Source organism: Corvus brachyrhynchos, unplaced genomic scaffold (assembly GCF_000691975.1).
Source record: "Corvus brachyrhynchos isolate BGI_N302 unplaced genomic scaffold, ASM69197v1 scaffold370, whole genome shotgun sequence".
NCBI classification, from domain to species: Eukaryota; Metazoa; Chordata; class Aves; order Passeriformes; family Corvidae; genus Corvus; species Corvus brachyrhynchos.
The window spans coordinates 5,285,726-5,304,105 of NW_008235977.1; the positions used below are offsets into that span (position 1 = coordinate 5,285,726).

Sequence of the window (18,380 nt, forward strand, 5' to 3'; positions counted from 1 at the left end):
AGAGCAGAATGCTCAGAATGCCTTCAGAATGCCATAGTACAGTACAGAAGGCCTTATAAAAACAGGTATTTGGGAAAAAATCAAAGTTTGTTCTGCTCCAGTGGAAAATGAGGGAGGAGGGGTGGAAAACCTTGAAATTTCTGCAGTTTTTTATGAAACAACATTGTCCGCTGCTCAGTTCCATCTTCAATCTTGTGCCTCTTCCAAGGCTGTTTTTAATTTTAAATTAAGATTAATTTTTAAATATATTCCTGCATCTGTTAATATTTCATTGTTACAAACTCAAATATTTTTTAACATATCTTCTTCTGCTGTGTAAGAAAAACCAAACCTGAGTCATCCCCTAAATTCACCATGGGCTCATCAGTGGTAAAAGATGAGCTCTTCCACAACTCCTACAAATGCTAATAAGTGAATCACTGCTTGAATATCTTCTGGCAGAATAATGTTGAAAGGTGGACTTAGGCATTTTAACATTTATTAATTTAGGAATTCAATTTTTAGCCCATAGACCTTGACTTAATTACACATACGTGTCTGTATTTGCTCTCTAGAGAATGGAAATTTATGCTTTTTAAACCGCTTTTGGGTTCAGTGCTTCAATGACCACTATTTGCTTTTTTAAAATTATTTTCAGTATACCTTGTTCAAGAAGGGACTTAATGCTTTATAAACAACTGTACCAGTAAGGAAATCCAGGGGGGAATGTAGGTAGGGAAAAATGTCAGCACAGAAGAAATGTGTTTCTTTGGTTCCTAAAAGATTCTGGCCCAGCACGTGGGGATGCTGGGCCGCACAGGGGCTGCTTCTCATCCCCTTCACAGCAACACCTCCTGAGAGACTACGGAAGGAGCAGCACCAGGGACTGGTGGCAGCACTTGGCTGCACTGACTCTCTGGTTTAAAGGTGATGCTGACATTGGAATTGACACCTGGAGTGACAGTGGGGCAGAGACTCCCAGTGGGGTATTAGCAATTAAAAAATGCTAAAAGCACTAATTTCTTTCTAAGTCTTAGCCTCTCCCAACTGTTACTGTACATTTTAGTGTATTCTGCACCAAATATCAGGAGCCAAATCTGTTCAAGCAGACACTTCTGGCCAAAAAGTGAACGAAAGTGATCTGCTAGGATAGAACTTCAGTGAAGATAAATTAAGAAATATAAGAAAAATAGCTGGTATGTCCTGCTGACTTTAGCCAAGGAACATCTATCTCCAGCTTGCTGAGCAGAGCAGCCAGGGATGGCCTGTCAAATCCAGTTCTTAACAGGCACTGCAGCTGTTTGTCACAAACCTCTTCCAGACAGGCTGTATGTGCAAGCCCTTCAGCTTGGATCTTCTGTGGCAGGGTTTCCCCAAGGACACCCACATTCTGCTTGTGGGCCAGCATCCCACAGAGTAAGATGCATTTTCCAGCTTCAGATGGCTTGGCGTGGCTTTTGGGGTGATACAGGCTGTGGTCAGAGGAGAAGCTTGTCCCAGCTCTCTGATAAATCACTAGGAAGATTCCTGTTGAACTTTTAATAGCAGGTGTTATAATGACCTACGTGATCTGTGTAAGCCTTGTGGGCTTTGTCTGCTTTTTTCTTTCATTTCGCTGCTCTACAGAAATGTTGCCATGAAGATGAGAGTCTCAGGTTTGCAAGGTTATACAGTCTGTTTAATAATAGATGGGATAGATGAGGCTGTGTTGTGTTTGGTTTGGGGGTTTTTTTCTCCTAGTTGGTTACTGAGCTGTTTAATTTGTCCGATATTCAACATCAAGCTACTAATGTTATAGGCCTGGAAGGAGTCCTTCCTGCAAACTCATCAAATCCAGCCATTATTAAGTTATAAGGTGAGAAAGAAAGAAAGACTCTTTGAGCTGGAACCAGCATCTCTGTTAATGACTGAGAAATATAATTCTGTTACTTCAATATTTTTCATTAAATGCTTTCCTTAATATTCTTTCTTGTAAAAAAGTCACAAAGTTCTGCCCCTCCTGAGCTGAATTTATGTTCCATGCCACTGGTCAAAGCGGAGGAGAAAGTGATAAACATTCTACTCTCACTTTGTGGGTAGACACATATATTGTTAAAGAGTGTAATTGATTTTTCCCATTTTCTTCTATAAATGATTGGAAGGTTAGAGAAGACTGAAAGTCATAATAGATGAAAGGAGATAACACCCTACAAGAGCAGCCATAGAGCAGGAAGGAGGTGAAGTCCTGATTCAGCAGTAACGGAGAGGCTTTGGGAAGAACGCCAGGAATACATGGCTCAGTTAGAAATGCATGAAGAAGAGAGCGTGATGGGCACTGGGGCAGCAGAGAGGAAATGCTGTTTCCCTGTACAGGAAACACTTTTTATAGCTCTCTGTCCCTGGCATGGAGCAGCTGGACTTCTTTTCCCTGGCAGTAGCCCTGAGGGACTTGTCTTGCAGGGATGCTTGTGGCTCTCAGGAGCTATGGAATCCTTAGTGTATCCTTTAGGACTAGTTAACAAATGTTATTAACAAGTGAAAATAAGATGAACAATTGTTACTGAAGGAACCAGGAGATGTGTGGGAGAGGCCTGGAGTGCATAAGGCTATGTGCAATTTGGCAAGCGTAGTTTATCTCCCAGCTCTGCCAAGAGACTTCTTTGACCTTGCTAAGTCATTTAGCTCCAGTTGCTTGCATATTCCCCACCTCCAGCCTGTCTTGTCTAAAGTGAAAATTGCTCAATGTGTAATTTTTTGCATGTGTGTCTATGTTCAAACTCTGACCTTATTGAAGTAACTGACTGTGAAAGGAGAACAAATAGAACATAGTTTAGTGATGAACACAGATTGATTGATTCCAAACTAAATTCCAAGCTTTCCTCTTGGAAAAGTTGGAATTTTGAATATGCTTCTTGTCTTGGCTTTATAATAGGTTACAGGAGATGGATTCAACCTGTGCGAAGATGTAAGGTTCTGTATTGGTTCTATTCTAAGGTTCTATTCAATGCATATATTAATTAATCAAAACCTTCCGATGCTGAAACAAGAACTCTGCCTTTAGACTCTGACAAAATTCAGAATTTTGATATGAAAAGCAGTAAGGGCTGAAACTCAAAAGTATTAAGGTATTTGATTTCTCAGTGTTTGAAGATTTGTTTAGATGTTTAGAGTAGATTAGAAAGTTTTTATGAGCAGTAAGAGAGCACTTCCTTTGCTCTAAAATGCTGATTTCTTACGTTAATTGGTTGATACTTCTTTCCTTACTCTGATATTTCCTTGTTAAAGATTTGAGAAATATGAAGTTCTCCTTTAAACAGAGGTTTCTGATACCAGACTGCAGGAAGCCTAAAAACTACATCCCTTTTCTTGTATTTATTTTTATTTTTCATTATTAAAGCCAGAGTAAAATTAGACAAAAGGAGCCATTGTGTGAGGGAAATGTAAAGCAAACATAAAAGAAACCCTGAAGACATGGAAAATCCTAAAAATATTTACCCACAATATAAACAGTTAACTTGGGGCAGTCACTATTCACTGGTTAGTCAATGCAGGAGTGCTTTCTGCACAAAGTTTGGCTGAAAAGGAAATTAAATATTCATGATCTGTGGGCAGTTTTTTTAACATAGGAAAATGTCTGGAAAAAGCAACAACAGGAGCTATTACCATTCTTAGCATTCCCCACTTGGCCTCTCCCCTGAAAGACTTAATTCCGTGTGAATTTCATGAATGTGACACTTCATCATTCCAATGTGCACAGGTGTTTAACCATATTGGAGGAGAGGAAGGCCATGACAAACATCACATCCTTTTGGTGGAGACATGTAAACCAACAGGGCCTTCAGCTATTTTATCAGCTTTATTTTTAACTCTGGTAGAAATGTGGTGTTCAGGAAATTGTCCTGCTAGTCATTTGCTTAAGGTATGGTCAGAAATCGGGAAAGACTGGCTTGTGCCAAAATCATAGTAAATGTAAATTATGGTTTGTTGAGAGTAAATGAATTCACAGCTGCTGAGGATGTGGCCTTCTGAAAATAACGGTGAACAGAAATTACCTTTTTCACCTCTATTTCTGATCTGTCTACACTGGACTGCAGTTCACAGGGGAGGAAGCAGAAAATTGTGTGGCTGCTGTTCCTTCTGTAACCTGAGCCTTTTCCAGGCAGCTAGTATGCTACAATTGTGAAATGCTGTTACTTCACACCAAATTTGCTGAAAAATAATGCTTACCTAAGTTGTGAATAATTCAGAACATCTCAAGGACTAAATGGCATGTATGTAGGTACCCTCCTTGTCCAGAATTTTGGAGCCTTACTGCCTAATTTGCTGAGACGCCTTTACTGTGTCCTTCATGCATCAAAGAACAAAGTCCCCTGAGCTGTCCCCCAGTGTTTATGTGCATTTGTTTTGTCTCGGGGCACAGGTGCAGGCTGTTCTGCGAAGGCACTGGAACCAGTACAAGATCCAGTTTGAGCACAGCTTCAGCCACTCAGACGCCATGCGCACAGCCTCCTACACCGTGTCCACCATCAGCGACGTGCAGGGCTACGGCTACAGCCACGACTGCACCAGCGAGCACCTGAACGGCAAGGGCTACCACGACATGGACAGCATGGTGCTAAAGACTGAGAAGCTCTATGGCTGATGGGCTGCCCAAGCTGGCCTGTGCCCATGGGAATCCACAGCTGATTCAGTGACTTCATGGCCAGAAGATGTTACCTGACTTGGGATATGTTATGCTCCTGAATGATGCAAACTAAACCAACACGTTTCTCATACATATGTGTGTGTGTGTGTGTGTATATATATGCACACACATGCATATATAGATATGTTTGTGTTTCTGTGTATCTATACAGTATGGACAGCTGTACATATATATCTATATATATATATGTGCATTTATATAAGGATACAAACTTTGCCTCTTCAGTTTCTACTGTGTAGACAAAGTTGGCAAATTTTTGTACAAAGGGAATCAATGAAGGATTTCTTATTTTCTTGGAAGTTTGTATAAGAGTGTGCTGTGTTGAAGCCACTTCATTTGCCTATAGAATTTTAGAGTGTAAATACAATACTCTGTTGTCTTAATTCAACCTAAAATAGAACAAAGCAAAATGGTTTAAGTAGGTGCAATAATAACAAGAAGTTTTCCAGGTTCTTTTTTTGGTTCAGCATTTGTTTGGCTGTCAAAAAAGCCTGACAGGTAGTCTGAGATAACAGATTCAAAGACAGATACTGCTGTTTTGGTTAAAGAGATTGATGCTTTGGTTTGGCCAGTTGGGTTTTTTTTTCCCCCCACTCTTTTACATCAAGCACAGAGACCCCACTTCCAGCATGAGTCTTGATGTACTTCTAATCTGCAGTGTAATACCTTGCACCAAGATTTCAGCAATTTTATTTAAGCTATTTCAGGATTTTCAGAAGCGTCTCCTTCTCCTGAAGTGTATGGAAGTTTCTTCTGGATTTAACAAAGTCAAGATTGATGAGGCCTCACTGCCAGAGAGAAAAGGAGTAACCTGAGTCACTCTAAGTCCCGCCAGACACTCGTAGTACCTGCAGCGGGTGGAACTTCACTGTGTACTTAAGGACTTTACTCAACTGGAGATCATGTACAGAATTTTTTGTAGCATTATTCTGATTTTACTTCTAAGTATTTCCCTGGCCATATGCTTGATAACTTATTCCTATTCTTGGGGCAAAGTTTTGGTTAATTTTGTGGCTGGTTTTGGTGTCTGAGATAAGCATGCAAGACTGAACACAGTGCACATGATCTGCTACCTTTAAAGCCAGTGTGTGAGACTCAGACTAATCAAGCAAACTAATGTTAGTAATTCTCATTATTTGGAAAATCCAGTATAAACTTTTTATTATAAAGGTTCAAAACTTTATGGATTGAGAATTTCAGTATTATTTTGGATTGGTTGATTCTGAATGTCTCAGTTAGTTAGCTAAGAACAGTACTTTATATATTGTTTCTTTGGTTCTGCTGCTGCATAAAGGTCGCACTGAAAACTAGGAGGTTGTCAGGAAGGTCTTGAGAAAACGTGTCCTTTTAAAAATTTATGTTTTTGTTAAATCTTTACCCTTTAAAGAAAGAGTAGTTCTGTTAAGTGAAATGACAAAAATGCTCAAGAATGAGGGCATGAAACGAGGTGAGTTAACTGAAAATTACAAATGTAAGAAAAATTTTTATACCTTTCATTGCAGATAAGTCTACTTGAAGTGGGGAAAAACCAAAATTAAGTAGAAGAAAAAGTAGATGCTGGAACTCAGACTGTTTTGCTAATGAACATAGATCTGGTGCATGTAGGCCAGTCAAAAAAACTGGAAGACAGTTCTTTCTGAGACCACTTCAGTTTTAAATAATTTTGCATACAGAATTATTGTGTACAAAACACCTTGACTTTGACATGTAAACATTTTTGTCAGTAGCTTTTCTCTAAGCTTCATTAGTGTCTAGGTAATTTGCTGTCATGGTGTTTATTACTTTGTGACTTCAAAAGGCTTTAAATGCTTTGTATTTAGAAAAAAAAACCATTAGGAGGATGTGGCAAGTTCATGCCACTTGAACCTTCCTATAGTTTTTTACAGTTCTTATGTCTGGAGTTTGAACATAGAAGGTCTTTTATTAATGATTTAGTTTCACAATATAGAATCTCAGCTAGGATGCACAAATAAAGATTTCTCCCCGTCTGCAATGCTGTCTGGTCAGTTGATTGGAATGATTTGAAGAATCTCTTGAATTGTGTAGTGTAGAGTAGTGTGAGATCTGGCAATCAGATGTCACAGTCTCTTAAATTGTAAGAATGACAGAAACAATGTCTGCTACAACAGGAGTAGAGGTTGCTTACAGCTCTGCTTGCTGATCTGTATAGTGTTACTTAAAATTTGTGCAATGTTCTGAAAATATCAGTGGTGCAGAAAATCCCTGCTCTGCTGCAGCAGCTTTACATTTGTGGGACCAGATCATCAGCTGCTATAAATCTGTCTTGAGTTCCCGTTGCAGAATCTACAGGTACCACTGAGACTCAAAGCCCCGACAGGTGTCTGTCCATTTTAGTGTGCTGTAAGTCCTTTATGGCATATTATTAGACTATTATTTCATGGTACCTGGTGGGTTGTTGTTGTAATTAACACAGAGCTGTTGGTTTAGACTTTAATTAGGCTTCCTTCTCAGAGAGGCAGTTCTAATTTAACAAACTATAGATTTTGTCATTTAATACCAAATATATATTTCTAATTGCTCTCTGTCCTCTATTAGAGAAACCTGTAATGGTAATTTAGGAGGGAAAATTGTTTTTATACAGAAATTATCCTACTTCTAGGTGGACAATCACAGCTTGCTTCTAGGCGCACACACACACACACACACACACTCCCCCTCCCCCCCCCATCTTCACTTTGGAAATAAACACATCCAGCTGGATGTGCAAGAAAATCTTTGATTCCTTATTTTGTCTTCCTACCTCACCTTTTTTCAGTTCCTACATAGCTAAGAGAAGGGTCTGCTTCTTGAAATGTTTTTCTGTCACCATAAGTTAAAATCAAATCCTTATGCTAATTTCTCATGGCTCTCTTCTACTTTACAGAATGTTGTAGTCCATATCTGTATTCTCTGGGATGGAAGTAAACTCTCTTTTGGTGGGGCTGTGAGATTCCTTTGAACATGCAGATTATTATTTGTTTATTACCTGTTGTTATTTGCAGTTTCTTAATTTTTTTTTATTTAGTGAGGATTTATTGTATCAATCTAAAGGGGCTACAGCAATAGTTTTCTTATATTTGTTATCTGTAACACCAGCATGTTATGATTCAATGAGAGAAAATGTCTATTTTTAATGCTACTGTCTTCAATTAATAAATGGCTGCATTGCAGGGTCCCTCAGTTAGGTGTTTAACATTGACATTTATGTTATGCAGTTTTTCATGGTGGTGATCTACAAGAGTATTTGGCTGTAGAAATGCTGCAAAATGTACTCCTTTTGATGTCAAGAAACATTTGGGCTGGCAATCAGGCAACATCCACATATTGTACAATGTAAATAAGATTAATGGAAGCTATGGCATTGTATTTATTGCTTACACTAAGAACAAAATGGAAAAAATGTGAAGTTATTTTTTTGGTTGTTCTTTATTTTCACCTTGTTTATATGAATCATGCATTTTAATTGCTGAGAGAAGTACTGTTTCTGATCAATAAAATGTTACTCCATTTATTCATCTCTCTTGTGCTGTAATACAACAAAGCTGATCTAAACTAGGCTTTCACAGATGTCTTAACTCTGTGTTAGTTAAATATTAACCCAGGGAGAAAGTAATTACATAGAGTTACTAACAATTATCCTGATTTTAAGTGTTTTTCAATAATTATATTTAATACTAGAGTGCTGAAGTTCTGGAGGAAGTTTGTACAGACAATATAAGATGACTGGACAAAAAATTATTTACTCAAAAGTTTCATATTCCTATTTCTTGTCTTCTGAATCCAGCTTTTAATAAAAAGTTATTAATACTTACTTATGTTAAGCCAAAATGTCTGTTTCATCAGGAACTAACAGCAGAGACTAAATCAAGTTTATCTATCATCTTCATTCCATCAGTCAAGGTGGAGGTAGATAAGCAAACCTGAGCTCAAAGAAAAAACCCGAGCAATATTTAACCACATCACAGGATCTTCAATACTGGATGTTAATACTACTGTCTGCCTGTTACCCATAGCTAAAGTGTGCTAATATCCATCTAAAAAGTGACCAATCTCCTGCCTCTTCCTGACTCTTAAGCACGAGCCTTTAATTCCGGGTAGTTTTTTTGATCTTTAGTTCCTAGGACCAAGTGTCAGGCAGTGGAAATTGTTACAGACTCTACTCACACTAAGTTTTGTCTATTCCTTCAGTTCTCTACCAATACCTGCTAATACTCCCACTTACTGATTCTCTGTATGTACAGAGTTAAAACTGTTACATTTAACAATCATTCTATACTGTTACACAAGTAACTATAGAGAAGAAGTAAATCCAATCCCCCAAATCCAAAAGTTGCCGCTTACATTTTATTGTAACTCAGACCCAGCAGTAGAAGAGGAACACAAATGGTATCTACAGTAGCATTTTCCAATGCAGTGTATGTGCCCAAAGGCAATTAAACAGCAAAATGAAACACAGCATCCTAACATCCTCAGATAAGAGTAAACTGTGATCCTTACACTTTCTATATAGTTTTGAAAGAGGAACTGTTCTTATAGCACAAGGAACCTCACAATGATTGAAACAAACTTACCAATATTCCATCAATATTGACACAGAATCCCATTCCACTCTCTGCAAGATAAAAAGATTACTGCCTTTGGAAATATTCCAATTACTCTAATAGTGCATCTTGCACATTCTTGTCATGGAAGTCACCTTTGAAGTTAAAGTTCTAAACCAAAGTTTTAGCTTTTGATAATGATCCGGCTCTAAACATCTACGTGAGAAGAAAATACAAAATTCATTTTGAACTAGACCAAATCCATTCCAAAATGAGTGACTACAGAGGTGACAGACCTGTTTATAATTACAATTATCTATCAATCACCTACAGCTGCATCTCTCTAGCAGCTTTTAAACCATACTGCCTAAATGAATGATTCAAATTCATCCACATGGAGTTCAAGCTTCATTTGAGGCAAACATACGAGATTCTTTTTAGATTAAACTCAGTTTTATCACTGCCCCCTAAATTTTAAAGGTATTTTCAATTACTACTTCTTATGACTACTTCAAAGTTTTCTTCTCCTCAACAAGATTGACCACTCTAAATGAAAACTCTTACAAAGGAGAAACATCGTATGATTATTGCTAACTCATATGAAACTTAATACACTGTTTTATGTGAATTTAGCAAAATACAAATTAAAAACATATCAAAGTCTGTTTTCTGAAAAAGTTCTTACACACTATTGTTAATTCCTGATTTAAGATGAACAAGATTTCCTGGAAATTCAGATTTCACAATCGGTATCGAACGAAAAATTGCCACAAAGGAAAAAGTGACCAGAGGTGCTGGGGTCGCTGGTGCTGTCTGGTGAACCCAAGTTTTAATGGTGGATACAGGCAATCCAAACAGAGTTCTTCACTGTGAAGGAGCCAGGAGCATACCCTTCTATGTAGAGAACTGGTTTGGAGCCAGTGGGCCCATGGCCAGCGTTTGGGGCAGAGTTCAGCAATGAATCCCAAACCTGTACATACATAATATGTAGTCATAAACCATGCACAAATTATCAAAGCTAAAAATAGGCTTGAATACAAGTATTCATGTATTTGCTTAGTTCCTTACCTTGATATTTGCAAATGAAAAGTGCCGAATGTTTGCCTGTAGCAGAGAAAGTTCTTCCAATGGTCCTCCATGAATTGAACAGGGGTCACTGGGCGTGTCTTTGACACAGTGAAGTCCATAGACAGCTGCTCCATATTGTGACAGAGCACTGTATGTCCAATAGCTTTGGATATAAATATTTAAGAAAACAAAATACTGAATTAGTAAGGAACAACAATATTTAGATGCTACAAAAAGTATATTGTACTAAACAGAAATAGCTTATCAGAGAGTTAACACAATAAACATGATAATAAAAAAACATTGCTGGATATGATGGAATTAGAGCAAAGGGGACAAAAAGTAGAAGAAACTGTTCTGTGCCTATTTATTTTTTAAATGTGCTATAAAAAGTTTTCAAATGAGAGTATTGCTGCTTTTCAAACCACATATTTATAGACTTAGAGAAATTATAATGACTTTGTCCCTTAAGCTGTAGGCCTGAAACATCAGAGAAGAGCTAGGAACACAAACACTTAATCACATTTTCCTTAGCTAACCTTGAACAGGAGCCAAATACGTGCATTTAATAGAGCGCTCCAAAGTGCATTTGGCTGGGTTTCCTGGAGGGATCTGCAGCCTTATATTCCACAGAATAGTGTCCATACCCGACCTGTTTCTGTTACTCACAAGGATCTCCTATCCTGTGATGCCAAATGGACTCCAAGAGATGTCCTCAAGCACTGGCTCCTTCTGTCACATTTTGGGCAGATGATGACAGTAAGGGTTTCCTTATCCCAGGGTTTCCTTCCAGAGTCTTCAGGCATTCAGCCATCAGGGACACCAGAATCTGCAACAAGAACCAAATTCACAGCAAGAGATCTCAGTCTGAGATGACTTGAGAATTCCTGAATTTCTCTTACTATTCCAGGGGTTATAGCACAGTGCAGTGACACTGCCTTGTTTTTCATATTCCCAACTCTCTTACAAAAAGCATCTCCATTTAACATAACTGTGATGCTCTTTATCCAGATGTTGCAATGGAGTTGCTACAAGAATTTGGAAAGTTAGAATATCAATGCCTTCAAAATCTTCATAGCAAATACCTGTGGTAAAACTAGTTAAATTTCAGGTAATTTCAAGGTATGGACTCTGAGTCAAACAATCCTTTCCAGTCAAAGTCTGTATTTGTTATGAGGTATAGAAATTGCTTCCCTTTCCTTTTGTTAGTGGAAGACGACAGTAGCTATTTTTCATTTAAAGCTAATCACCTCTTATTTTTCCCCACATGGACTCACTTATAACAGTCAGGAGTGCTCTAAATAGCCTTCTCTAGCTGTAATTAAAAAGCTAATTAGAATGATCTGTAACTCATGTGTAAAAAATTCTTAGAGAAGAAGGTTGAATCAGGAAGCTTTCACAGAAAAAATGAAAATATTGAAAGCAAAAACAAACATGCTAGTAGCAAAACTCTGTAAATGGGTTTTTGTTGCAGACAACAACAGCTTATAATTATGTTTTCATTATGTAATGGAAAAAGATTTTTTATCTTTTAAGCCACTTAAACTGGGTGGTTTTTAGAAATACAAGCACTTAAAGTGGTAAAATACACTTTTTATTTAAGTTTCAGGAAAATATTAAGTTTTACACCTTACTGTCTGTCCCACCACCTCAGATCTCAGAATTTCACCAGCACTGGCATGATTTTTTATTATTTCAAATAGAATCTCCTTCTCATTTTTTAGTATTCACCAAAGGCCAGGCCCCAGCAGTTATCTATGTTCTGCAAGATGCTTTCCTTTCCCCCACCTATCTCCAAAGGTCTTGGAAACAGGAGGTAATACTGCTCCAGCCTAGCATCTTTTCCCAGCTGTGCCAGGAGCACAGGAGCAGCACAGGAAGGCAGTCACCAGCACTCCCTGAGTTTCATGGCATAGGGATGAAGGAAGTGCAGCCTCAGAGAGTCTTTACCTCAACCATTTCCTAGGCAAAGTTGTTCTGGCACTGGGGAATAACTGGCACTGCTCCTTCCTGCAAGGAAGAATGTACAGAACTGTTTTCTGGCTGGATTCTCCTTGCTGAGCTGTGGAATCTCTGATCTCTTCAGTCACTCCTTGTTTATGCTTTTAGTGCTATGGAAACAACTGACAGGAGCAGGAATCCCCATCAGTTCCTGCATGCAGTGATGGCTGCAAATTGAAAGCCAGACAAATCTAAGAATCCATCCTATTCCTAATGCAGCAGAAGGATAAAATAAATAAAGCGTAGAATTACTAAACATACAGAGACAGCAGGAGCACTCTGTGAGCAAACAACACCAAGGTCATGGGTTCAATCCCTAGACAGACCATTCCCTTTGGAGTTGGACCAATGGTGCTTGTGGGTCCCTTCCAGCTCAGAATATTCTGTGAAAAACCCCTCACACAAAAAACAAACAAAACCAAAAACAAACCAAAAAAAAACCAAAAACCCCAAACAAACAAAGAACAAAAAAGATTCAAGAATTCCAAAAACAGTCTCTCTTCTATCCTTGCAAAAGAATTTTACTTCAGAATAAAGAGAAATTGCATATCTATCTATTTGCAGACATTCCCCACTGATTTTCCAGATGCAGAAATGCTGATGAGAGGAAAAATAAAGAGGGGGCCTGGGGCTTCCTCCCGTAGCATTAGTGGGCACAGCCCATATGCTTAGCAGAAAGGAAGGGGTAGCAACTTCACACATCTCTTTTACCTTTCCCCTCCTTAATTTCCCCTCTTTTATGCACAGCATAATATCATCTGGCCATATCTACAGTGATTCTATGTGATGAATTCCTGAGCCACCCAGCCCAGTTCCCAACAGTGAGTGCCAAGACAAAGAAATCATTCCTATTTCTGTTAAAGCAGTATTTACTGTCCAAGGTATTTACTACAGAATTAAATACTGTCTCCTTTGTCTAGACTAGATGGGAAAGTTCCCATAGGCTTAAGTGAAGCAGTTTGGGTAAGATGTCCAGGCCATCCTAACAATCTTGAAGTGAGCATGACCTTTTTAAAGGTTGAAAATACTTTCTTTTTTATAACATCTCCCTTGGTTGCATCTGAAAGCAACAACATATAGAATGATTAGCCTAGTAATGGTTCCTTCTGAATTGTAACTACCTAAACTGTAGAGCATTAGCATGGGTTTGGATTAAATAGAGGTGGCTATGCACCATTAAATAAATAATCCTTAAACTAGCATTATCATATTCCCAAACCAGCAGCTTCTATGCAGTCTGCCCAAGGAACACCTTTTTGGCATGTTCCATTCACCAACTTCTTAACAACCACTATGAAACCACAGATTTCAACTCATTTTGCATTTGACCAGCTGACTCTGTGCTCATTCTAACTCTCCTATATGGGCTCTGTGCCATCTTTATAAGTGCTACACATTTCTTTTACAGCAGTTCTTTGAAGCAGCCTCTAAAAGTGCATTATCAGTTACAAGGCAGGAAAAACATCAGGTTTTAAAACTCGTGATAAGGGTGTGTCCTCTAATCAAGGGCAAGGTAGCTGTGCATTCTGATGGACAGGCTGTGTGTTTAGCAAGGCACACTTAGAGAATCGCGATTCTCTTCAAGTCACAAATAATTGGCATCGGAGAGAATATGCTCTGAAGTTCATTAAAATTTACAAAGAAAAAAATCAAGTTAATGATGCCTTCAGAAAATTGACACTGAAATTATTACCTTTTCCTGCCCTTTTGGGTTATGTTTTCAGGCCCACAATAAACTGACACATGTGATGTACTGAAACCACTATATGTACATCTGACTTCAGGGCACAACAGGAAAGAACAGAGGGGTTCCTGGTAAAAACGGATTCCCTTGTTGCTAAGATTAGAGGGTTTTTATCAGTGCTGCCTCATTGCAATCATCACCTGGGTACTGTAGTGAATCTCCTTTTCTAGACCCAGTGTGATTTTGATCAGTGCAGGTAATGCACTGGCTTGATAGTTACAGGTCCAAGATTACACTTCCTTGCATAAGAGAGATGTTTCAATTTAAAGGAGGATGGTGGCAGGTATTTCTCTATCATCATTTTCATACTCCATTTTTCAAACAATGCAGCTCAAGGGAGATACTAAAGATACGTGAAATATGATCCAGTATGTTCTTTTGAATGCAGAGAAAGGCCCAACAGACTTTTCCTCATGTGAAGTGTAAATAACTGTTTAAAAATTGAGAACATGCGATCCCCTCGCTAACACATACATGGTGAGAGCAGCATGTTCCCATTTTAGTGATGACAGAAAGCACAATTCAGCAAAAAAATTTTGCTTCTCCCCATTTTCTTTGAACATGTTGCTATATTTTTGCAAGCTCCCTTCCTCATCTGTAAATACTCAGCATGGTCATGTGATAGGAAATTACATTACTTTAGCCTCTCCAACTATGTGCCATTAAAATCATTGCACTCTGCTTTGCGGCTCAAAGTTAATTCATCTGCAGATGAGCCCGAGTGCCTCTGAAGACTGCACTTCCGAGGAGCTGTGAGCCCAGACATACCCAGCCTTGCAGAGGTGCACCTGGCCCTGCCAGAGCTCCAGAGAGCTGTGGGCAGGGCCTGAACTCTCAGACATAAATAGTCATGACAAGAGCCATTTTCACCTGTCAGTTCAGTGAAGGTCTCTGACCACCCAGCCACCCTGGAAGTAAACTTGTGCAGGGATCCTTCTTTAGCTGACACTGGGTTATTCTCTTCTTTCCTGTAAGCCATATGGGAACATCTGCAAGAGAAAAGCTCCTTGAGACCTTCAGCTCTCCTGTGAATTTGAACAGGACCAAACATATTCTGATCTTCTATTGTTTAAATATTTAGTTTATTTAGCTATCTTGCCTCCTTCAAGTCTATCCTGGCTCTGTTCTAAGAGCCAAGATGCTATTTTCAACAGCTAATATAATTTTTAGTGTTTTGGGTTTGTTCTTTTTTAAAATCTGTTGCAGTACCCATCAGCAAGTGCTCCCTTCATAGATAGGCAGTTTACCACAACAGCTATTCCAGACTAGCTATTCCAGAACATTGTGAACACTGTTCCTCCAGAATAAAAACAGGACTGTAGAGTTTTTTACTTAAATTGTTTTATTTATGTTGGAAGAAAATATTTTAAACCATGAAGTGTTTTTTCTGGAATATCTACTCTGGCAGATGTCCAAGCAGAGTTGTCCCATCAGTAGCAAATGGGGAAGTAAAACAAAGCTCTCCAGCAGTCCTGGGCATATTTTAAATCTCTAAATCAGCATCTTCTAGTATTAGGTCCTTCTTTAATAATTTTGTGCTAAAAATTACTGGTTTTGTCCAGTTGCCACGTGACTCCATGTCTGGTATGGCCCACCATTCAGCAAAGAGTCACAAATATTATTTTTCTAGGCAAAGAAAAGTAAAGATATCTGGGTTAGTTGAAAGACTGAAAAAAAAAAACGCCAAACCTGCTACAGAAAGCTTATATTTATAAGCCTTCAGGAACTGTGTCCCTCAAAATCTGTGTGTGGGTAACTGTGTATTTTACAAATGCACAAAAGCACAGATATTGCAACCAGGGCTTGCAAGATCATTCAAGAAGGCTGGAAACTCCTCCACTTCCTCTGCAAGTTTTGCTTGAGTCCCATGTAACTCTTGTGTACTCAATAATTTACTTCAGCATATCTGACCTCAGAATCCTCACCCCAGAGGAGCCCACTTGGAGACAAAGAAACACACCCGTTCCTTTCTCGATTCAGGTCACGCTCATTCAGCACGATTTGCTGTAACAGCAGCTGAATGTGTTGACCAACAAGCTTCCAATCAGCCAAAAGCTCTAAGCAGTCAAATCAAAAGGGATTTGCCAGACTACCTTACCTGCGCAAGCTTCTGGCATATAAGCCTTTCTTGTTTGCCATGCTACATCCAAATGAGAGAAATGTATAAGAAGTCTGACAGAAATATGCCAGCCCTGCACTCTTTGGTAGAAATCATGCCCTTCATATGGGACAGGATATGGAATTGCTGCTCTTGATTCCTTTGCTGTGGGGTCTCCATCAGAGGTGGTTTGTTAGTACATGGAAGAGCAGGTTCTAAATGGAATGGCAATAAAACAAATGTTACAGACAAAACTCCATTTCCACCACTCCAGAAGAAATACAGTAACTAAACTCTCCTCTAAGAAATCAATCAACTACTTCTTTTTATTAAGTTATTTACTGTAGTTTCCAAATATTGAGGAAATAGTGAAGGAAAAAATTGTTTACTTTTAGAACAACTTGAAGTTATTCATTAAAAAATTTATTTTGCTAGAAAAATTTTCATCATTTTTAAGAGGATATGATAAAATACAGAACACAAAATCAAAGTACTTTACACATCAAAAATATGGAATATGAAAAGCAAAACCCTGAAATGCTAAAATTTGTCATATTCTTTTCTCTCTGGTCTTTTGTCACTAAGATCAATATACCTTTGGTTTATTTTTCCCTAACATTTTCCTTTTGTCAGCATATAACATCACTTCAAACACAGTAGATTAAATCTATTCTCATCACCAACTGCTGGTGCAAATCCCAGTTTTTAAATCTCTGCCCTGCAGTGTAGGTCTATCTCATAAACAATGCGGTCCTATCTAGCACCCAGATCTGCTCTAAACACAAACTCCTACTTCCTACCAGCTGCCTTCTTCAGCTCCCAGAGCCAGCTTTCAAAGGCTCTGCCTGGAGCTGTTTTCTGAACTCCCTTCAAACACACACTATTTAAGCTTTATGAGCAACCTGGAACAGCAGTGTTGAATCAAATCTGAAGAGTTGTGCCTCAGTAGATCCTATCACTGCCCACAGGGATGGGGCAGCCACAGCTTCTCTGGGTAACCTCTTCCTGTGCCTCACCACTCACATGGTGAACAATTTCTTCCTAATATCTATTTTAAACCTGTCCTCTCTCAGTTTAAATACCCTTCAAGAGATAACAGCACACTGCCTTAATACATTTAATATTATTTTGGATCTTCTTACCTTGAACAATAATCCTAGATTTTATAAAAATTCATGAATATAGGATTCATATTTGGGACAAAATAAGAAAGCTGTAGGGTTTTTTCATCATTTCTTATGTCACTCAAAGCAAAGAGATGCTTTAGGCTTTGTCCTTTTAGCCAGAACATTCAAATCCTTAAAACATTCCAGGTTCATATTCAATTTGTGAATCATGCTTTATATCTAAAACACTCATCTGTCTACTCTTGGAAATGAGAAGAATTTGCCAAGATCATTTTTGCAATAGAATTTTTTTTCTTTTCAGACAGTTTCAAACAATGAGGCCTGTCCATGACTCCAGACTTTCTTTTTCCCAGCCCAACCCAATTAGATTACAAATATTTTTCTTCATCTGATCACAACAGCAGTAAGATTTGTTCGTGTCTGTGATGCACAAGCTGCACGAGTCCAGTTTTGCTCACAGATGGACTGTGCCAGCATTCTTCTTGGAAAGGTCTCCACACAGCTGAAGTTTACCCCTGTTGTCCCAGTAACATAACCACTCAGCCTAGTCACCAGGAGCTCGGCCCAGCTCTCATCCCTTGCAGAGCAGCAGTGGCAGATTGCTGATTCATGCGGCTCTGTTAAGCCAGAACTGTCTCCATGAGGGCATCCTTTCAAGGGAATCGATACACACCGGCAGCTGAGGCAGCAGGACACTCACTGTGACGCACTTAGAAGTCTGTGTGCTCACCTCTTCCCCAGATCCTCATATTCAGTATCATCCATTACATTATCCTTTAGCTACAGACTGACATTCCTGTTTCTTTCCAATGTTGCCCTGAGCCTCTGCGATGATCTGTTTCCTCTTTTAGGTTCCTAAATAAATCCCTACTCTCTCATGGTGCTGAACATGGCATGTATCTGAAGTGCTGAGAAGTTGGCAAATCATAGCCTGCTGCAAGAGAGAGTCCAAAACACGAGTTTGTATTCTGCCTGTTTCTTTAAATTGGTACAGAAAAACACCAACTGTTGGAAAGATACCTGACATAGCATCTTTCAAATCATATTTTTAAAGAAGTGAAAATGTTCCTTTTCTTACTTACTTAATTACTTTGAGTCCATTCATACAACACAGCCCTTTGGATGAATTTTTCTCTCC

At 38.7% G+C, this 18,380-nt stretch overlaps 1 protein-coding gene across 1 annotated transcript in view; it reads left to right on the forward strand.

The window, feature by feature from the left end:
• CALCRL (calcitonin receptor like receptor) overlaps positions 1 to 7,362 on the forward strand; it is a 29,777-nt gene extending 22,415 nt beyond the window's left edge. Inside the window, exon 12 of the mRNA XM_008630276.2 lies at positions 4,379 to 7,362. Within this exon, the coding sequence (XP_008628498.1) occupies positions 4,379 to 4,600 (222 nt within the window). The 3' untranslated portion in view covers positions 4,601 to 7,362. The remainder of the gene's footprint in view (positions 1 to 4,378) is intronic.
• Positions 7,363 to 18,380: the final 11,018 nt, after the last annotated feature.